Raw genomic sequence first — 23,753 nt, forward strand, 5'->3', positions numbered from 1 at the left:
ACAAAAAAAAAAAAGTATGGGATAAGGGGCAATAACAAAAAAGTAAATAAATAAATAAATAAATAAAAAACAAGCCAACCTTGGGGAGGCACAAAACAGGTCAAAGAATATATTGTACAAAACAAAGGACGAGGTGGTGGATCATGTTGTGCTAGGGGAGTAGGAACATTGGAGGGTACTGAAGTCTTTGTGGAAAGAAGATGAAGAAAAAAAGTAAAAGAAAAAAAAAAAAATGAATAATGGATCAATTTGGATGCATGCTATTATATTTGTTGGTCTTTTATGGAAGCTGTGAGTTTTTCTAAATTTGAATCTTGTGTAATCAGGTTATACCAATGTTTTAGAAATGATTTGTGCAATCTTTCCAATTAATAATTTTTGGAAGCCCATTAGGTGCATTTATTTGCAGCGAAGTGCATTGTGTATTATCTAGAGGTGGGTAGAGCAGCCAAATATTGTACTCAATTAAGAGTACTGTTAGTTTAGAATATGACAAGTAAAACGTCATCCAAATATTTACCTAAGAGTAAGATAGTATACTCAATGGGAAAGAAACTCAAGTAATGAGTAAATTGTAACTTCAGATATATATATTTTTTTAAATCAAGAGCATGAACATCAAATTAAATTAAAAAAAACTATATATGGGAGTCGACACACAGCTGCCACCATTTAAATTTTTAACTCCCCAAAAACCAACATGTACATTAGGCCCCACTGAAACATTATTTGCTGTATTGGCTTAAATTACTTCATGAAGAAGCTGTTTGCTGGAGAGACTTATTGTGTGTGTGTATGTCCGACACCATTGGGATAGGGCAAATTTTTTATTCCCCCCCAACCCTCAAAATGATTCGTTTTGATTGGCTATATTGGCTAGGTTATGTGCGCGGTCATGTTACTGCCTTGTATCATCAGATTGGTGAATTGGAGTCAAATGACATTAGTGATGCCGTTTGATTGGCGCAATGGGCGCCCAATGCGGAAGTCGAAGATGGAGTCTAAAAAGAGACACGCACACGCAAGAACGAAGAAATAAAATTAGCGAACGGCATGTTGATCATTGTAACGGAGTAAAAGTATCGATCCTTCACATAAGTAAAAGTAAAAAGTACGGTGCATTTAAAATACACTGACAAGTACAGTTTATGGAAAATGTTGAGTACATGTAACGAAGTAAATGTAGCGCGTTACTAGTATCTTGTTTTCAGTTAACTGTATTTTAGACGTGGAAGAAAAACGTGGATACAAATTGTTTGCTCGTTATGCGTTTGAAGGTCTGAAGTCCATTTGTCTATTGGTAATGAAGTGGTGCTATCATGTTCTTTGCAGTGGTGGTGAAGTGCAAAGCAAAATTCAGTATTTATAAAAAAAAAAAAAAAAAAAAAAAAAAAAAAACTTTTTCCCATCCCATTATCATCATAATAGTTTGTGGTTTAAAAATGATTATATATCACAGAATCCACAACGAGAAAAAAAAAAAAATTTAATCACCCTTTATCAACATTATCTGACTTGCATAGCAAAACACAACTTGCAACTCCACTCTTTCACTGTACTGCAGTAGAGAAAAACATTTGGTATAAAAACAATTGTTTTACAGGCAGCGCAAATTGTGTCCCGTGTATAAGGCATATTTTATATGTAACACTTCAATAAAAATAGTTGTGAATATTCCACAATACATAACCCTTCAATACAAATATACAGTAGTTGTGTATATTTCACAACTTAAATGTCAAGTTTTTTCAGTAGTTGGTTGTAACACACAGGTAGGACTCTGGGGCTTTAATGTCAAATGCAAATCATCCTGTGTCAAAAATACAATGTTATTCCTTAAATATGCCTTTACCATAGTGGAATTTTAAATTGAGGCCACTTCAGAGGAAGACCGAGTTGACAATTGCTTCACGCATGCGCGCGCACACACACACACGCACGTGCGTGCGCGCAGACACACACACACACACTCATGCGCGCGCTCTCACACACGTGCGCACGCTCTCACACACACATGCGCACGCTCTCACTCACATCAGATTGTGACCTTTATAAAGTGCATACATTACATTCCTTACCAACAGTAGCTCATTCTTCTGTAGCACAAATCGTTTTACTGAGCCTTGAAATCCTTTAGGTTTTCTCTCAAATATTTGGGAGGGTTAGCTGCACAGACACACCCGCTCGAAAAAGACGTTAATTGAAGGCCTGACGTTTGAAGCACATGTGGTGCACGATGCTCCACGGTGAACTTCATTCACAGTTCAATCCACAATTTACCACTTGACCTTTCAACACAACACGGTAAGACAAACTCCAGTGACCTGGGTGGGTGAGGATGTTGGGATGGAAGCCTGAGACAGCCAAAGAGCACTTTTGTCCTACCAAGCTCTGTTATGTTGACAGCATGTCTCCATTAATAAGTGGCACTTTGGCCTCAGAGTCCAGCACTGCATGTAGTTCTACTCCAGACTCCGGCTCCTCTTCCTCTCCATTCTCTTCATCCAATGCCTCCTCCACTCCTCTCCCTCGACGACCTTTCCTGAATCTGTGACCCGTTTCCTTCCAGGACAGGCATTTGAGGCTTCTGAGGTCCAGGTGGGCTATGGCGGCCTCCAGTATGTAGTAGAGAGACGAGAACAGAGCAAAGCAGCCGAGCAAGAGCAGGAACTGGGGAAGATGTAAGTCAAGAGACAGAAATATGAAGAGCACATCCGGCAGGCAGACCTGTGATTGCATTTTAAAGCTACTCCATGAAGCAACACTAAACTTGACTAACTGTCATCATGCAATGACATTGTGTAGGCTTTGAGAAGTGAAAAGTAAAAACAATCAAATGGCCTACCTATACATTACAACCCCTAATATTACTACAAAATAAAAAATATATATATAGTCAACAAAGCTTGGTTGGTAGCGCAAGAAGACGGAGAAGCGGAATTGAGACGAAAAATACGAAAGTAAAAGACAGCAAATGATGAATGTGTAGGAGCATTTCATATTGAAATGCAAGGCGAGCACCCATGAGGAACACAGACATTGCGCTCTGCCAAAGACCCCCATATGAAGCCGCGTCATAAAACCCGAGACACGGTAAAATTAACGTAGTGCAAATTAATAAGATTAACGTTTATCTACCTTATTAACATAACGTGAGCCCTGTGTGACATTTGGGCAGTGTGTACTACCATCTGATATGTGAGTGGCAACGCTTTGAGTCATGTAGGTGAAAAACATTGCAAAGGTGGTCAGAGTGGAATAAGAGTAAAATGGGTCATGTACCCAAACAGAGGAGGGTTTGGGGGAATTCAAATGAAGGAAATATCGATTTCCTCTTGAAGTGTTTTAATTTTAGTTTGAACAAATTGAACACTTCCAAAACTTTGAGTAGTATAAAGAATATTTGTCTTATACCTAGTCAGCTGGTCTAAGCTCATAAACTCACAGCCATGAACCTACTATGCTAGTTGCTTAAGTGAAGTTTCACAAAGGCTGTTCATGCCTTTTTTGAAATTAATACTTCACCTTTTATTCACAAATGTGAATTTAAGAAATAAAACATGATGTAAAAAAAGGAAACCGATTGCTCGTTCGTTATTAAGTGACGGGTATAATTTTCTCATGTATTCATAATTGTTCTTTAACCAAGTACAAATATAGTTAACCAAATAATCGATTGTTCGATAGAATTTTCAATAGGATACTCAAGTACTAAAACATTCTGTAGCTGCAGCCCTTCATTCTACTAATAAAACCCTTGCTTCGGGTCCCTGTGTGATTAACCTGCAAAACATTGCTCCACAAAATTTGGAATTTGCTCCTCAAATCAATAAGTTATTACTAAAACTCCTCAACGAATAAAACATATTTCAAGCCTTGAAAATCTATCACTATAAAATGTTCTCCAATAGTTAAGAAAACTCAGTTGAGACAAGTCAACGTTCATGTCATTGAGAACGTTGATATTCTCTGAGTACGTTCCAAAGAGACACTGAAATTTAAGAACTAAAGACCCCGTCACCTCTTGATGGAGCTTAGGTGGAAATGTCACAGAGGTTGGGTCCAAGAAAGGACAGTGTAAACATCAGATTTTGAGGAAACTTACCCTAAGGCTGCAAGAGCTGAATGGACTGATAATCTCTGATGGAATATCAAGGCCTGGGGAGCAAGGCAAAGAGAAGCTGCTGTCCAGATATTTGCCACTCATGGCATCCTCCACCAACCTGTCATTTATAGGACAAGTGGTCAGTAAAACATAATCCATGCAAGTCAGAGAAGAGAAACACTCATAATAAATACAAACCCCAATTCCAGTGAAGTTGGGACATTGTGTAAAAAGTAAATAAAAATAGAATACAATGATTTCCAAATTGTTTTCAATCTATATTCAACAAAATGTACTACAAAGACAAGATATTTCATGTTCAAACTGATAAACTATTGTGGTTTTGTACAAAAATGCACTCATTTTGAATGTGATGCCTGCATCACGTTCCAAAAAAGGCTTAGCGGTCCATTTTCGTACACCTTCCAATAAAAATGATTTACTCACCTTAATGAGCACATACGTGATCACTTACATTTGTAAACATGTACATATGTATTTAAACACATACAGTACATGTCCCCCCCCTCCCCCCCCCCCCCCCCACACACACACCTTACAAGGCTCGAAATATATATTTTTCTTTGCAGAGTAGTTTTGTTAATAATTTCTTCATTTGAGGAGCCCGCCTCCCCTAGACCTGATACAAATCATTTTCCCAGTAATGAATATTTAAATTATGTACTGTATTACCACAGAACACATTCACTCCCATTGAAGCAGTGTCTCTGAACCCACCTCGTGCACTCACCAGCTGCGAAGTAAACATTGAATGGCGGCAGCAGCCGCACTAGAGCTGTTGCCAAATACGGCGTTTATGATAAACGAAGGAGAGTATGACAGCTGAACCCCGGCTGAACACACTATATACAAGCCTATGTTGGAGGATAAATGGTAAATGATAAATGGACAAACAGTGCCATTTTAATTCGAGGCTGATCTGTGCCGTTGGTTGTCCTATTAATGTGACTTAAACAGCAGGAAGGTGAATATAAAATAAAACTGTGGCCATAGCCAGGTATTCCTCAATTGTTTATAATCCTGGACTGTATATACGTGCATCTCAACAAAATTGAATATCATAGAACATTTCATTGATTTCAGGAGTTTATTTCAAACATTTAAGTTACATTTTTCAAATGATCCGTTTGCTTTATTGTTCCCTACACACTGACAGGCCACTCCCTTAAGTGCAAAGATAATGTTCAGCTTGATTAACATACGGTAATAAATTTTTTTAAACCCCTAGATTCCACCTGGGGTGAGGGGGGTACGATTATTATTCAATCCACAACTTTATCTGGATTCGCAACAATAAAATTCAATGGGTAGACAATGCTGTGCTCTGCGCTCTCCACAACGTTTTGTGGCAATGAATTATGTAGTTTATGAACTGAGCAACCCTCAATTAATGATCAAAACATCATTGCTTTACGTGACTGACTTCAGGAGGCGGTATTTACATTTAAATAATCCAAACCGTTGTTTTTTTAAGTGCTCAATAAAGTTAAGTCAACAAAACTTCACTGCAACAGTTGCACTAAAATATATATGTATTGTATAATGCTCAACATGAATGTGTAAACCCCAACAGACTTGTTAGAAAACCTTGAGTTTCCTTTCACAGTCAATATTTTGTACATCATATTTAGTTTTGCAATATTGCAAAGGTACATGCTAATGAATGTCTAGATTTGAGATGAATACATTTTAATTTGCAAGAAATTCAGAAAGTTTTAGTGCTGACTAAGAAATTTATAATATGTAGCTACCGCTATTTGAGGGTCACCTTCAAATGCTGTTTTTGATTTTTTTTTAAATCTATTATTTTTAGTTGGTGTGATGGTGAATATTGCTGCTGTGACAATCTCTTTGCCCCTCACAGGATGAAAAAAAGCATCCATGCATCCAAGCTGAATTTTCCAAGGGGAAGTACTTATTATGTCAACCACTGTATATTGGAATTCTTCTTGGTCTCTTAGTTCTTTGCAGAGTAGAAACAAGCTTTGTACACTTTTTATTATGGGGATTAAGTTAAAAGATGTACAATTTAATTCCAATTATTTTAGCTGATAAGAAATGCCTTTGTCTTACATTTGTCTGTCCTTGACTTCCTTGAAGGTCATAGAAGATCCATACAGAGTCAACTTCCACTGCTTTAACTCCCCCATGTTGGCACATTGTTGAGACAATGGTTCCTCTAGACGAGCACAGAGATTGGTCATTGTGAAAGGAAGTAGCTCATTACACGGAGCAACAAAATTGTGTGCAATCCAGAGCGTGTGAGACTTGCGCAGCCACAGCTTACTATGGTCAGATATCTTGAGGTGGTACTGGCCGTGAGCACTCTCTCCCCAGCAACGCACAGTGGAAAAGGTCCAGTCCCGGTACCCTCCAGAGTCTCTGTGTGTGAAAGAAGCACAGGCAGACCACAACATTAATTTGGTATGGTTTAGATGCTCTACTCATGTACAGTATTCAAAATATGTGAGTGTTGTTGCAAAGGGGGGTGGGAGGGTCACCTGTCAATAGCCCGTCGAGCCCCAATGACTGATGGAATCCCGCTGGGACAGAACAACACAATTTCCAGGTTGCCACGACAAGGGTGGTTTATTGTCACGGTAACGGCCACATGCTCCAGTGTCTGCATCCCGGACAGTGCCAAGTCAGCAGCAGTGACTGAGGGGGGAATTGGACAGAAAGTGGGTGTCATTCCTTCTCAACATACTGTACAGCTATATGTGCTATTGTACGTACCAAAATCAAGGCCCTGATTTGTTTACATTCTAAGTCAATGTTACTAATTTCAGTGCCCATTAACAATGTGTCCCACAATACATTACGAGTTTGTGATTCGCACACAACAATATCCAACCACTGGAGCACATACAGTATGTAAAACATTTTTTATGTATTATTATACATTTGGTATGCTTTGTAACCGTCGCTCTGAGGGAATTTGACACGCTTACTAGGGGAAATCAGTCAGGTAATACCATTAGGAAAACTACAATTGTAAAAATAGTATTTCCGAGATTCAAAGGCATTTTGCAACCGATGGAAAAGGTTGCTATATTTATACTGTATGTTTGTTCTTCAATGACAAATGTGCCACATCTGGCTCACAGTTGAGAGGTTAAGGGTCAAATTTCATGTATGCCTACTCATAACTGTACACCCATCAAAATGAATACAGATCTAAGCGTGTAATGAAGGTTCATTCTCAAAAGATTAATTACAACAATTCCCATTAAGTGAGCATTTCATCTTTTGCAATTCACGCTGGATAACATGAAATGCTATGGGCATAAAGAAAAATACAAGTTGTTTTATATCTTTTGTATCATTAGTATACATCACTCTACAAACACAAAAAGAGCAGTCAACAACTTCACAGGCAACCAAACTCAAGAAACCCAGAAACCCACAGTGCCACTTTACTGTATATGCCACAATCAGTTGGTATTAAAATGAAAAGAATTGCAAACAATGTAATTCTTTTTAAATTTACATTTTACACACTGCATTTGGATCGGCTGTTAATTAATTATTTGTGACAATCCGGATTGTGCCTCAAACGCTACACAGCCGTCGCCCAAGAATGAGAGGAAGACTGTCTCTTAAAAGTTACTACTTCCTTCACGATGACAACTAACAAGCTAATCTGGTCTTTGACCATGTAAGGTTGCAAACACCCTGGGGCTTGCGAAGGACATGATTTGATGGAGAGTATAAACATAGGTATAGACTTCGAGTCAATGGGTAGAAATTTTCAAGAAGGTAAGCGGCTCGGGATATGTAAACAAATGCAGGGGTGTGATTAATATGGCATAGATAGGAGACAAATTAACATTGTAGACATACACAGTTATATTTTCCACTGATTCAATTTGAGAAGGTTTAGAGAACAAATAATAATTCAAGTGTCGAGGTAAATGTGTAATATATGAGACCTAATGCTGAACACGCAGCGCCCTCTGGCAGTGGGCCTGACCACTAAAAGCCCATAAATGTGTGACAGTACAGACAGTTGAGGGGGGGAGGAAAAGATATGAGATAGGAAATGGTTCTGGTACAATTAGATCACACCAAGATCAATATGGGAAAAATTAAGCAATAACATGAGGGGATCTGAGTATACAATCCACAAGCATACAAAGAACAAATAAATAAACAGACTTTCTGACCTACAAATGCACAAAAGTAAGAGATAAGAGAACAAAGACACAAAGGCAATATGGGCATGTGGCTCAGTAAGTAAATGTGGACGCCTCAACACACAAACAGCAGAACATTGCCTTATATGGAGGCCAAGTCAGACTGATGAGAATAAAGGAGGGACAGGAGGGAGGTGGCTACATGGTGCAGTGTAGTAGTTAAACACCAAATGCAGAGCTGAGAAAGAACAGTGCAGCCACACATTACTGTACCTGTCCAGGTGTGAACCAGCTCCCTGGGATATAATGGAATGGACACTTTCTTCTCTATTACTGAGCTTTGATAGGACACAAGAAATGGCACTGGCTCCCACACCTGTAAACCACAGCAGAACAATAATATGCATTTCCTTGGTTGAACAATTATTAAAAAAATACACAGTGGTTGCTGTACCTTGGCTGCATTAACGAGTTTCCATGCATTGAGGAGTCCGAAACCATGCTGATGGCTGTGATGGAAACCTGCTCCGTTCTCCCTCCAGTCTGAACTGTTGTCACACTGTTATAACAGTCAAGGTTACCATTTTATTCTCATGCAGAAATATACAATTACAAAGAGGCATGTGCAGACATAGCTACAAGGTGGTGCTTTAGAACCTGCCCTTTTGCAGAGGACAAAGAAGTAGAGTTTTGGCTGCAGCCTTTCCCCCCTCCCTTCATTCATCACTATTAAAAACACTATGTCATCAACCCGCCCCACCCCCGCCCCAATTGAGCCGTACAGGTTAACTAATAGTGGAAAAATGTTTGTCTATCACAAAAAAACTGACATTTGTTAATGGTTAGCTCCTTATTTAATAGATGTATTATTTACTGTGTTGATTGTGAAAAAGTTAAATATATACTACTGTTTTATTTCTTAAATACATGAATCTTTTTGGCGATTGGGTGCCGTTTTTTTTTACTTGAAGACCTGTCTGTGCACATGCCTGTTTATAAATACTCTCCACTGATATACAGTATTGCTTAGAGTGGCACAAGGCATCAGAGGGTTTACCTTGGTGGCAGTGAAGGTGATTATGTGCTGGACGTCCCTCCAGCTGAGGCAGGGTCGGACCTGCAGCATGAGGGCCACCATCCCGGCTGCCAGGGGGGCGGCAGCAGATGTGCCAGTGTGGCCCTCTGTACAGCCTCTTCCCTGCTGCATGGACCAGTCCGATGTTACCTACAGAGACAGATGGGTTGATGCTATATATACCATGAAGATCCTTGTATGGTATAAATGGTGAAGCAGTGGTAACAGCTCTGCGACCAAACAGAAACTCAGAGAAGCAGCCTTTCTATCTATATCCATCACAGACCACCCAAATCACCCACTGTCCGTTCTCAGCAGTGACTTAACAACTCAACAGCTTTTGTCACAGATCTGTGCATCTTTAATGGGATTGCATTACAGTATAAAGACTCAGTAGTTATTGCTTGAACAAAAAGCCTTATCTCCAGAGAGTTTAAAGATGTACTGTTAACTGAAGTACTCAACAAGGACTCCTAAAAGTTTGAAGATCGATTGACAACTGTGGTAAGCGGAGCACATTTTACTTTTGACATTATCGACTAAGATTCAGAAGTTATTGGGTTCTTTCCTGGACAAACAACCATCCCTAAAGGTCTGTAGATGATCATACTGATTGAACAACATTCAGGAGGTCTAGCTTTTAAGAAGAAAGCATGCCAAGAACAGAAATGTGTCCAAGTAAAAATAAAGAGCCATAAAGTACACTTACTGTATCAGGGGGTCAGTGAGAGAAACTAACTTTATGATCAGGAGTGTATCCATCAAAATATACACGAAAGTAATGGGACGCAACTCCTAATAAATAAGGGATCAGAGTGCAACTCTTGCCAACTTTTACGCCAACTCCATTAAACACCTCCAGGATGAATGAACTACAACAGCAATTGTGCGGTCCTGTCACTGAACATCAGTGACCCCAAAAATGAAAAATGGAAACTGTAATGGCAGAAAACGGGAGGTCAAATCAACTTTTTCTTCCACTCTCAGTTCTCAGATTGCAATGCTTTTGTCTATGTAGTGTATAGTATGAGAGCTAAACTAACTTCTGATATATTACCCCGACAGTCAATTTATTGTAAAAAGCTGAAACCATTTTCATCTTGGTGGTGTGCAGTTAACAACAGGCTATTTGATAGAGGGAGGAATTCTGAGCACTCTTGGTGTTTACATGAAGAGTAAACACTCTTCCCTAACAGCTGTTCAAGCTGTTGAAGGTTTCAGGCTGCTAATTCCAGTGCTATGTTTGTTGTTGTTCAACAAGGCAACCTAAGTAGTTACACAAAAACACAACTCTATCATTGCATTCTATGCAAACAAAGAAGGTGTTAGTTAATTTAACTTAATCAGGACGGAACCTGTCAATTATCAAAAAATGATACGCTCAAAAAGACCTAAATCCAAAATGGACAACAAGGTTTAAAAGTGCACAGACATCACTTTTACCAGATACTCCTTTGTAAGCCTCCTTCCTGTAATGTGGCCAGTTATTATAGAATCCTAACATATATAATTCTTTGTATATGTGAATACAGCCTTTTTTATTTCAATCACAGTTATAGATTTGGGAAGACATCCATTCCTGTGTCAATTCCGATTGGGTCCAACAGTTAAATTAGAAAATGCCAGTGTGAGGTAAAAACTTAGACTATGAGTGCACTTGTGGCTCAGTCTCCTCTAGGGAAAGGCAATTTTGACAAATATCTTTTTCCTCAGGCAAAGACATTCCTCATCCAAACTGTTTCCATAGTGACAAAGGACAAACAGCACCAAATAAAATAGCTACTTTCTACACACCTAATCAGCATCTGAAGTATTTACAATAAATGCTAAACTGACTGTATTGGTAATGTGGTGACTGCTAAAAATACAGCGAACAAGCTTAACACACCAAACTTTTTCTCAATCAATTGTTTCAGATTTTAAGTCGATTGAAATAGCTATTAGTTGTCAGCTGTGTTTTCACACCACAATGTTTATCAATCGTATCATGGGCTCATGAAATTATCAAACTCAACTGTTACTTGGTGCATGCTTTTTTGTTATCGAGTAAGACTTACAATGCTCCTCAGCTTGTTCCCCCCGCTGCTAAAAGTAACAGCCAACATGGATGCACACTCTTCAGCGTAAAAGGGCATCCTACCATTCTCGTCAACAGCTCCTGCATCAGAGACAGTTTAATATAACCATTAGTAACAGACACACCTGGGACAATGTAAATGTACACTTCAAAGATGTACACTGAAAAATCTACTTTACCAATGGTGATGGTATAGATGGAGTTGGCATAACCGTCATAGTTGCAATTATCATTGAATTGACCTCCATTCCCACTGGCAACCACAAAGATGCTTCCAAAACCACGTCTTCCTGCAATGACCCCGTGCTGAAGTGCAGCCTGTGAAGAAAACTGGATTTAATTCAACTATACTGACTGTTCCTTTATACAGCCAAGATAAAACGGAAGCTGTGAAAACACACAAAAGCTGGCAGAGTAAATGTTGAGATGTATTGCCCTCTGCGGGAGAAAAATAACAGTGCACTGTATCAAAATGACCAGCCATCCCCTCACATTTATCTACTCATCTTCCATTACAGTTAAACCTCAAAATCCTGATCACAACCAGTTTTGGGAAGCTGGTCCACATCTCACTTTGAATTTGATTTGATTTTGAATAGCAAAGTGACAAGATTTCCAAAAATCATGTGGGTCAAAAAAAAAAAAAAGCCTTTTTAGGCAACATTTTTGTGTTTAGAAAATCTGGTTTAAAAACTCCTTCAAATTAGAGTAAACCAGTACAACTAGATTAACGTATTTTCCCGACCATAAATAACCCGCTCCACTTAACTGACTGGGAGCATTTCTTGACGACCCGCTGCTTATACAGAGGAAAAGCGGACGTGGCTGAGGACTGCTTGCGGACGCAAAGGGGGAAGGGTGCGCGTGACTGAGGACGCTAAAGGCACGCCCCCAGTAGGTATATAGCGCCGGTATGTGCATTGTGCAAAACAACATCGGTTTGGCTAACGACCCCCGAAAATGGCACCTACGAAGAGACACGCTTACGAAGCACAGTTTAAACTGCAAGCTATCAGTTACACGGAGGAACATGGGAATCGAGCAGCCGCGAGAGAATTCTAGGTAAACGAATCCATGGTTCGCAAGTGGAGGAAGCAGGAAAACGAGCTTCGCCAAGTCAAGAAGACGAAGCGGAGTTTCCGCGGAAACAAGGAGAGGTGGCCCGAGTTGGGAGACCAACTTGAGCAATGGATTAATGATCAAAGACCAGCCGGGAGAAGCGTCTCTACAGTCACCATTCGACTGAGGGCAATGATGCTTGCAGAAGAAATGAAAATCAAACATTTTCAAGGAGGTCCATCTTGGTGCTTTCGTTTTATGAAACGGCGCCATCCATCCATCCGGGCAAGGACTACCGTGGCGCAGCAACTCCCGGCGGATTACAAGGAAAACCTGGCCATCTTCCGCTCCTACTGCAGTAAAAAGATTGCAGACAAACACATCCAGCCCAACCACATCACCAACATGGACGAGGTGCCGCTCACTTTCGACATCCCGGTGAACCACACTGTAGAGAAGAAGGGGGCCACCACGGTAGCGATACGCACAACGGGGCACGAGAAGTCTCCTTTTACTGTTGTGCTTGGTTGCCATGGTAATGGACAGAAACTGCTACCTATGGTGATTTTTAAGAGGAAGACGCTGCCTAAGAAAAGTCGTACAGGGACCGAACAACCCGTATCAGGGGGTTCGGAACCCCATACTCCCGAAGCATCCCCCACAGGACTCCCCAAGAGACACGGTCGAACGCCTTCTCAAAGTCCACAAAACACATGTAGACTGGTTGGATGAACTCCCATGCACCCTCGAGGACCCTGCCGAGGGTGTAGAGCTGGTCCACTGTACCACAGCCAGGACGAAAACCACACGCGTCTGCAGTGATGCGGACTTTGTATCGGTCCATTGTGGTAAAGAAGGAGCTAAGGCAAAAGGCGAAGCTCTCAATTTACCGGTCGATCTACGTTCCTACCGTCACCTACGGTCACGAGCTGTGGGTCGTGACCGAAAGAACAAGATCCCGGATACAAGCGGCCGAAATGAGTTTCCTCCGCAGGGTGTCTGGGCTCTCCCTTAGAGATAGGGTGAGAAGCTCGGTCATCGGGGATGATCTCAGAGTAAAGCCACTGCGGGAGGAGCCAGATGAGGTGGCTGTGGCATCCGATCCGGATGCCTCCCGAACGCCTCCCTGGTGAGGTGTTCCGGGCACGTCCTATCGGGAGGAGACCCCGGGGACGACCCAGGACACGCTGGAGAGACTACGTCTCTCGGCTGGCCTGTGAACGCCTTGGGATCCCCCCGGAAGAGCTGGATGAAGAGGCTGGGGAGAGGGAAGTCTGGGCGTCCCCGCTAAAGCTACTGCCCCCACGACTCGACCTCGGATAAGCGGTAGAAAATGGATGGATAAATTAACAAAAAGAACAAAACAAGGTATAAAATTATGAAAGAAAGGTGTAATGCCTGGTGCCAGGGCAACTATGTACATCAGTGAAAGATAAATAGTTAATCACAAAACATAAATAAAAGCTTGGGTGACATATATAAGATGCAGTACATATACAGTAGCAGGAACAGAACAACTAATAATCCTAATATTTGAACATTCTTACCTTGCCCAAGGGATGAGGCCCATCCACTGTGTGTCCATCATCATCAGGACCCCAACTAGGAAGACACAATTTACACCACGTCCACAGTGTGTGATGGATTCATTAGTTTTAAAATTACATTTAAGACAAGAGAGACAAATTTGACAAAAGGGTCACAGTGACACACGTGTGCTACCTGCAGCTGTAGATGTCGTTGACTTGATAGTGTTTGTTGAAGGCTATGGCCTCCAGGCTATCAGTCAGTGGGCCGTCCAGGACCCTTATACCTGGGGTTGCAAAAGATCGATGTTTCAACCTACATACCTCACTCAACACATTCAAATGGAGCATTTACCACAAATTATATTTCTACTGTTTACCTGCCACCTTACTGCCATACGCCACCCCCACAGCACAAAAGCTGTTGTTTGGAACAGCAGCGATCTCGCCGGCACATCGAGTCCCATGGTGGTTGTCACTGTGCACGTCTGGGTGGGGCATAGGGTCGGGGTCATTGGAGTTCAGATCATAGCTGCCCTCTGGACTCTATAACATTAAATCAATTTGGGTAAATTGATGCGATTCATTTGAATATTCTTATGAAACAACTGAGAAAAGTACTTCTGGACACTGTGCAATAAATGTTACACATATATGTACACTGTAGAATCAATTTCATGCATGTTAACATGCGTACTATACATTGTTTATATTACAATCTACTTGCTTGTGGCGAACGGGAGTGACAGCATGTACGCTGTGATCGCAAAATCTATGATCAACTGGGGGAGGAAGGCTCCGGACCTCTTCTTTAACCGCTTCATACAACAAAGCATGTATGTATGCATGTATGTTGAATGTCTTTTAAGTTTATGATTATTTGTTTTGTTTCTCTTTTTCTTGTGACAGTGGTCTCTTCAAAAGAAAATTCAGCCCTCTGTGTGTTGATAATAAATTGATACCATACCATATTTACACCTCTCAATTTGTATTCATTGTTCAAATCTGACTTTCAATATGCAATATTATGCTTACATATGTACAAACTGGATGCACTGTATTATAATTCATCATTGTATAATTATGTAATCACTTAATATTATGCTTCCCATTTTGCCAAAATATAACTGTAGCATAACCTACATGCTGCGTGTTCATGTGTGACTATTGCTTCTATGATAGGTAGCTCATATGCAGTATTTATATCATTCTATCTATATTCTAATTGGCCAGCATCTTAATGACACAATCACAACTAGAATGGCACTCTGTCCAAGGAAAATAAACTCTGACCTATTATTGCAAACATGCCTCAAGAAAAAATAAAGCATTATGCTGAGGAAAAATGCAGCAACAAAATCATCTCAAAAGCTGCAAAATGCAATTTTTTTTAATTTGATGCATAGAATAAGTCATTCAAAGATGGGAGTTTGATGTCCACCTTGATAGTAAAAAGTAACTTTCATTTAGCAATCGGACTGAAATGAAATTGCAGTGACTGTTGTTAAAGGAATGAATTAACAGTTACTCACATAATTGGGTTTTAGGTCTTGATGGGTGTGTTGTACCCCGTCATCTACCACCACCACAGTAACTCCCACGCCAGTAATGTTGCGCTCCCATATCCCGGTCACATTGATGTCCATGCCCTTGTTTACATCATTGTGCTTCAATACAAGCATATCATGTAAAAGGTGAGAGAGATTCATTTAATCAAGGAATAGGTTTTGTTTGAAGACAAGCTGAGCTAATAATGTACATATACTAAGGGTTTTTATCTGTGCCTTTTCAAACAAGTTGTACTTTGCACTACAAGCATTTAAAATTTCCCTTTGTATAGCAAGCACATTGCTAATTTATTTATACAGAACACAGTATCACACAGTAAGATGCACAGAACACAGTATCACACAGTAAGATGCATATATACTATATTATACAGCCTCACCAGGTGCCACTGTTTAGGGTATCGTGGGTCATTGAAAGCCATAGATCTTTTCGAACGACTGAGCACTCGCTCCTGGGAGTACCAAAGGACATTAGGGTGGCTTGCTAGCACATTCCCAGGGTGGAGACTATTCCTCCAAACATTATCACCAGCTTGAGAAGAGCACAGTAAGTAGTGGCCTTCTAACTGTCCAATCTGGCCCTGGTTGCGCAGCCCAGCCTGTCTTGCTACCTAGAATGGTGAAAGTACAGATCAGAAGTACAAATGCAACTCACCCCAAATTAAAACCACTGCAGCTGCTAATTGGTGATGTGAGACAATATCACACGTCAAACTATAAAGTAAAAAAATTAAGTCCGAAAAGTTAGAGAACTGTGATTTCCAGTTAATAATGACTTTGGTGTAACACTCCAAGTACAGCGTCCTGTTAAATCTACTCCTGACCAATAATTTACAGGAATGAGCAGGCAGATGATGTCGACGTTTCTTTGCCTTGCACCATGAACCATTTTCTTGCTGTGGTAGTGGATGTGGTCGTCTTATTTTGAATGTGTATTGATTTTGGCCTAAAACATGCTGCAGGAAAATAATGGTGTAGTGCTGGCAAAATAAAAGCCGGAAAGATGTAGGTGCTGCATGCTATAGAATGCTTCCAATACTTTTCTAAATTACTATTTATTATTTAATAAAGAACAAAAGGAATCTGTGTAGTTTCCATCTCTTGGCAAGCATGTGTTCCAACGCACATACCTGTAACCTCAAACACTCATATTGTGCGTTTCCCCTCTACACGTATGTAAAACGGTGTCCTAATAATGTGCCACAATGTTCGAATATGACATACTGATTATCTCATATCACCCACTGAAAAATGCTCAATAAATATGCCTTTGTAGCTGTTCAAAACATCACACATACAGTGGTGAGAAAGTGTTTGCCCCCTTCCCGATTCTTTTTTGCATGTTTGTCACACTTGAATGTTTCCCATCATCAAACAAATTTAAATATATTAGTCAAAAACAACACAAGTAAACACAAAATGCATTTTTCTTTTTTAAATTAAGTTTTTTATTATAAAGAGAGAAACAAATCCTAATCGACATGGGCCTGTATGAAAAAGTGACTGCTGTAGAAATAAAGAAATTCATCGAAGGTGACCGTCTTCGTTCACTTCCGGTTTAGTCCGATTGACGTGTAGAGTCAGAATCAAAGTAATTTTGTCTCGAAAAGGGCACCACATCTCTGTTTATAGGTGTAACATGTAGGAAAAGCGACGAGAAACCAGTTATCAGTCTCATAATACAAAGGTTGCTACATTTTATGAAATACGAGTCAGAGAGTACACAGGCTTCATTATTAAACTCAAAACACAGCTAAGAGTCGTATTTTATAGAATATTTAATGAAATATAGGAGGGACCTATATGTAAACACAGACAGTTCTAACTACAGAAAGAAAATAATGGTGAAATAAAGAAAAACACGCATACGAAAAGGGAAATAGAGCATCGTATGTTGCGGGGCTAAAGTAAATGTGAGCGTTTAGTGCGTTGAGTCAAAGCGAGAGCAAAGTTGGGATTTTGTGTGAAGCTACCAATTTCCCCAAAATTAATAGGCAATAATATTGTACAGCCTAGCAACGCATGTTGTGGTAGTCATGACCGTAGGTTCGTTGGTCTGTGGGGATGATCTTTTCTTCCTTGCATCTCAGGAGGAAAATGAAGCAGGTTTAGTGGAAGAAAAAGGATGCATAAAAATAAAACAAAAACAAAAGTGGCAGAGGAAGAAAATTTGTAGTCCCCTCGGGCTGCGCTCATAACTTTCCTGCCGATTGAACTGGTGGCGGGCCCAGCTCCTGCTCTCAGCTGCGTGCGTGACCAGTATGGGATGCCAGTAGTTGCTTGCTGAGGCTCCCCCGACCGAGTGCGCTAGGAAAAACAATTGAAGCCGCATGGCCAGCTTCTTTGATCGAAAACGCCATCGGCTTAGTTGAGGTGGGCGCACGTGGTGGCCGGAGGACAAAAGAAAAGAAAGGGTGAGGGGGTTGGCCGAAGCCCCCCCTCCTCCCGGTGGCTGGAGAAATTAGCCACCAGGACCAGCAGAGAAACAGGATACAAGGGGGTAAGACACAAGAGAGAGCGAAGAAGCGGGAGTCAAATGTTAAATATTCAGGAGGCGTGTCCAAGAAGACTGAGGAAACTGGAGAAAGACCACACCCATCAGCTTGAATCTAGTCTACAATTTTGACCCATAATACGGGTTTAAAAATCATTAAAACACTCCCAACTCTGTACGCTTACTAATAGATCAAGCATATAGAATGATTTTTTAATTTTAGTCTTGGGAAATCAACTGCTTATGGTTCAATGAAACACTTCATGCCGTTGGGCTTCAAATCAAGACAAACAGTTCTCAAAATCTCACAGCTGCACCTGTAAAGTTGACACACTGACACAGACATCAAGGCATACATTTGGAATATTTCTGGAGCATCCGTGAAATATCAAAACAGACATTTTATCTTCAGTTATAGAAAGCCCTCAATGGAAGCCCACATCGCAGTCAGTAGTTCTCAAACACCAGTGTGGGGGGGGGGGGGGGGGGGAACGCCCATGTTACAACAATTGTTACTATTGGGCATTCGGTGGTGCCTTGCGTGCATGTTTGAATATTAAGCAAATAGTTCATTGCTGTATTTGCGTTCCATTGTCGATCTGTCCCAGCTTGTTCTTATTGGAGAGAGGATCCCCCAACCTTTTGGTCGCCATCTTCAAAAGAAGGAAAGGACTCTTTTGAAGACGGGAATCAAGATTTGACAGGAAGCTGCTAATTAGGTTAAGGTCTTTTAATGGCTGTCTTGGACAGCAGGACGGCTTGGAAGAATGCAGCTTATCAAGTTGCGGGGGAGTCACTGTGGCTCCACAGGAGCATGTCTGCCACATGCCCCTGTTAAAACATAACTGTAGTTTATCATACTAGAGTTCAATTTATCTCACCACACCCAGGCCTGATACTGCCAGACCTGTTCTTAAGAAATCACTTAAATAGGAGCTGCCCGACAAAGTAGACCAAAAGATCCCCAAAACCTAGACATCATGCCATGCCAGAGTAGCATCTGCTCCATTTGCACACTGATTGAGGAGTATCTGTAACATTTGCACAACCGACATTGTCCCAGATGATCGCACTACTCGTCACTTTAAACCGCATACACTCGAAGTCTCAGCGCCCTTTGCACAATGGTCATTGCACCGGACTATTGCAATATTAGTCGTTCGAACTGCTCTAAGTGCTAGAGGACTCTGCATCTTTTTGCACAATTGTTTTTTGTCAATGTCTTTATGTCCCCAAAGTGTTCTGTAAATTGACTGTTTGTTGTACTAGGGCGGCTCCAACTACCGGAGACAAATTCCTTGTGTGTTTTGGACATACTTGGCAAATAAAGATGATTCTGATTCTGATGATGTAAAGACATTCTGAAAAAAAGTAATTGAGATATATCAGTGTGGAAAAGGTTGTAAAGCAATTTCTAAAGATTTGGGATTCCAGCAAACCACAGTGAGAGCCATCATCCTCAAATGGACAAAACATAGAACAGTGGTGAAACTTCCCAGAAGTAGCCAGCATACAAAAATTACCCAAAGAGTGCAACAACAACCCATCCAAGAGGTCACAAAAGATTCCACAACAATATCCAAAGAACTGCAGGGCTCACTTGCCTCAGTTAAGGTCAGCGTTCATGACTCCACCATGGGAAAGAGATCGGGCAAAAACGGCCTGCACTGCAGATTTCAAAGACAAGATTTGCCAGAAGACATCTTGATGCGGCGGCACGGTAGCCGACTGGTTAGAGCGTCAGCCTTAAAGTTCTGAGGCCCAGGGTTCAATCCCCGGCCCCGCCTGTGTGGAGTTTGCATGTTCTCCCCGTGCCTGCGTGGGTTTTCTCCGGGCACTCCGGTTTCCTCCCACATCCCAAAAACATGCATGAATTGGAGACTCTAAAATTGCCCGTAGGTGTGAATGTGAGTGCGAATGGTTGTGTTTGTATGTGCCCTGCGATTGGCTGGCAACCAGTTCAGGGTGTACCCCGCCTCCTGCCCGATGATAGCTGGGATAGGCTCCAGCACGCCCGTGACCTTAGTGCGGAGAAGCAGTTCAGAAAATGGAGGGATGGATGGACATCTTGATTCTCCCCAAGACTTTTGGGAAAATACTCTGATCTGACGAGACAAAAGTTGAACTTTTTGGAAAGTGTGTCCCCCATTACATCGCGCGTAAAAGTAACACCGCATTTCTGAAAAAGAACATCATAACAGTAAAATATGGTTGTGGCAGTTTGATGGGCTGTAGCTGTTTCAGGACCTGGAAGACTGTGATAAAGGGAACCAGAAATTCTGCTGGCTACCAAAAAAAATCCTAAAAAGGAGATTGTCTAGCCATCTGTCCGTGACCTCAAGCTGAAACGAACTGCAGCAGGAAAATTATCCATAAAACACCAGCAAGTCCACCTCTGAATGGCTGAAGAAAAATAAAATGAAGACTTTGTAGCGGCCTAGTCAAAGTCCTGAATCCTATTGAGATGCTGTGGCACGACCTTAAAAAGGCAGTTCATGCTCCAAAGGCAGTGTGGCAGAATTAGAACAATTCTGTGAAGTTGAGTGGGGCACAATTCCTCCAAAGGGCTGTAAGAGACTCATTGCAAGTTATTGCAAATGCTTGTCGATGCTGCTTAGGGTGGCCATAACCTTTTAACACAAGGCCATGTAGGTTTGGATTTTTTCTCCCTTAATAAAAAACATTTAAAAACTGCATTTTGTGTTTACTTATGTTGTCTTTAATATTTGTACTTATAATTTGTTTGATGATGGGAAACATTTAAGTGTGACAAACGTGCAAAAAATAAGAAATCATTAATGGGCAAACACTTTTTCACACCACTGTTTAAGTATTCCCTAATTAGCAGCAGACAACAGTTAGTTGGCATTGCACTGTCATTATATTGAAACAGTACCTGGTTTGCAATTATATCAAGTTCCTCAGAATGTTGATCCTCATGATGTGTGTCAGCATGGAGCCGGACAGCCCATGACTGACCTGGATCGCAGGACGGTGATGAAGGTGACTGGGGATAAGGAAATGACGGGGCGACAGATGGCAGATGAGTCACAAGTAAAAGACCAAAAGAGAAGAGAAAGAGGAGGAAAAGTAATGTGGTAAAATGGAGAGACGCCATCACAACAGGGGATGACCACAAGGGCCAAACGGACAAGCCCTCCTCATCTGAATCACAAGCTAGATGTGAGGAAAAAAGAGAAAAGACAAAAGTCCCGGTCAGTGGCAATCTCTAAATAAGGGCTGGATCAGCATACAAACTATCATAATGCATTCAGAGGTTGACTAAACAAATTCAACCCCACTTAAGAGGGGTTATACTAATGTGACATTAACATGAAAAACATGTTAATGTCACATTTTAGCCTCTTTGCATCATGCTGTATAGTCCGTCCAGTGTCTGTACGAGAGACCCTTTCCAATAAATTAGAATATCATGGAAAAGTTGATTTCAATAATTCCATTCAAAAAGTGAAACTTTCATAGATTATAGATTCAGGGCCCACAATTTAAACAATTTTAAGTATTTGTTTATTTTTACATAATTTGGGTTTCCAGCTCATAAAACCCACAAAATACGGAATTAAAAAAAAAAAATAGAAATGAGAAATAATTTCAGTTTTTGGAGAAAAATATAAGCAAGAAATTAGGGTTACATTAAATCAAAATACGGTGCATTCAAAAGGATATGTTAATCTTCACTACTTGGTTGGGAATCCGTTTACTTTAATCACTGCCTCGATGTGCCCTGGCATTGGGGCAATCAGCCTGTGGCATTGCCTGGCAGTTATGGAAGCCCAAATTTCCTTGATGCATGCTGTGAGTTTGTTTTTGGGTCTGGTGCCTCATTTTCCTCTTGTTAACACCCCATAGAGTCTCAATGGGGTTTAGATCCGGCAAGTTGGCTGGGCAGTCAAGCACTGTGATGGCATGGGCATCAAAGCAGGTTTTGGTGCTTCTGGCAGTATGGGCAGGGGCCAGGTCCTGCATCGCCATACAGATCCTCAGCAGAAGGAATAATGAAGTACTCTAAAACACTCTGATAGACTGTTGTGGTGACCTTGGATTTAAGAAAGCAGTTTACCAACAACTGCACTGGACATTGCACCCCAAACCAAGACTGTGGATATTTCACACTAGACCTCAAGCAGCTGGGGTTCTGTTCTTCACCAGTCTTCCTCCCAACCCTTGGACCTTGATTCCCGAATGAAAGACACACTGTACTTTCAATCGGAAAAGAGGACCTTGGACCACTGGCCAACAGTCCAGTCCTTCTCCTTGGTCCAGTTGAGACGCTTCCTACGTCGGCTCAGGCTCAGAAGTGGCTTGACCCGAGGAAACCCGACAGTTGTAGCCCATCTCCCGGATGAGTTGGAATGTGGTGGTTTTTGAAGCTGTGATTCCCGCCTCATTCCACTCTTTGTGGATCTCTGCTAGATTCTTGAATCTTCTCTGTTTGATAATCCGCTGAAGCCCATGGTCATCTATTTTGCTGGTGCATCTTCTCCTGCCACATTTTGTCCTTCCACTCGACTTTCTTTTGATATGCTTGGACACAGCACTCTGTGAACAGCCAGCCTCCTTAGCAATGAATTTTTGTGGCTTTCCCATCCTATGGAGGCTATCAGTGATGGTCTTCTGGCCAATTGTCAAGTCTGCAGTCTTCCCTATATTGAACCCAACTGAGACAATTGAACCAAACTGAAGCAATTTAATGACACCTGCAGAAACCTGTGCAGGTGCTTTGAGTTTAGTAAATGATTAGTGTGTGACAGTTTAAAACATTTATGGCCAGCCAAATTTGGGTTGATTTCTTCACAGTATTCTATTTTTTTTAATTCCTGATTTTGTGGGTTTTATGAGCTGGAAGCCCAAATTATTTTAAAAACAAATAAATACTTGAAATTGTTTGAATTGTGGGCCCGGAATCTACAATCTATGAAAGTTTAACGTTTTGAATGGAAATAAATACAATTTTCAATGATATTCACATTTTTTTGAAAGAGTATCTCATAAGTCAAATGACATTCACCAGAATTCGAGTCGTTCAACAGTAACAGTATATGGACTCAATATATATTGGTTAATCTAACAAGCACACGCTCCAAAAACACGTGGTACTTTAAAATATAATTTCTCATATACAACTAGAGACACAGGATATGTTCAAAAACGTGTTTTGACACCGTTATCTTTTGGAGTTTTGAAGCTACAAGCGAGCATATCTAGCTCCCAATTTAGCCGTTGCTATATTTGGTTTATGCTCGGAAGACAAGTAAGACAACAAGCAAGTTAGACAGCTAACTGCGATAAGGAAGCTGGTGTTCGGTAAATACCGATACAAGTGCGGAAGTTTATCAGCATGCTGTAGAAAAACAGTGAAATCGTCGAGCGTATGAGTGTAAAAGCGGCGTCCATTTCCTTGTCTTTCAACCCATAAACGAGTAGTCACTGTAAATTACAATTTAAAAGCTATATCGTCAAATACCTTAAAATCCAACTCCTTCCTCTCATGTGTTTCTGGTGAAATGTATGAGTACTGTACCCTGATGATGTACTCAAATGATCAATTGTGTTAGTCAATTCCGCAATCTGTGAACACACTGAACAGGTCGCTACTTGTACGTCTGACGACACGACATACGGATGTGCGTCGCAAGTAAACGTCATACGCGTCCCCTGATTGGCCAAAACA

At 41.0% G+C, this 23,753-nt stretch overlaps 1 protein-coding gene across 1 annotated transcript; it reads right to left on the bottom strand.

Annotated features, from left to right (window-relative positions):
• Window positions 1-1,456: 1,456 nt before the first annotated feature.
• pcsk7 (proprotein convertase subtilisin/kexin type 7) lies at window positions 1,457-23,684 on the bottom strand. Its single transcript, XM_061681401.1, has 17 exons — window positions 23,547-23,684; window positions 20,958-21,238; window positions 15,948-16,178; window positions 15,532-15,666; window positions 14,380-14,545; window positions 14,196-14,286; window positions 14,021-14,075; window positions 11,594-11,732; window positions 11,395-11,495; window positions 9,320-9,487; window positions 8,717-8,821; window positions 8,536-8,638; window positions 6,628-6,784; window positions 6,414-6,508; window positions 6,200-6,305; window positions 4,106-4,223; window positions 1,457-2,670 (listed from the first exon to the last, which is right to left on the bottom strand). The coding sequence occupies exons 2-17, from the start codon at window positions 21,177-21,179 to the stop codon at window positions 2,395-2,397; spliced, it is 2,268 nt and encodes a 755-aa protein (XP_061537385.1). The 5' UTR covers window positions 21,180-21,238; window positions 23,547-23,684; the 3' UTR covers window positions 1,457-2,394.
• Window positions 23,685-23,753: the final 69 nt, after the last annotated feature.

The sequence above is a fragment of the Phycodurus eques genome, chromosome 7, assembly GCF_024500275.1.
Source record: "Phycodurus eques isolate BA_2022a chromosome 7, UOR_Pequ_1.1, whole genome shotgun sequence".
Classification (NCBI taxonomy): Eukaryota; Metazoa; Chordata; class Actinopteri; order Syngnathiformes; family Syngnathidae; genus Phycodurus; species Phycodurus eques.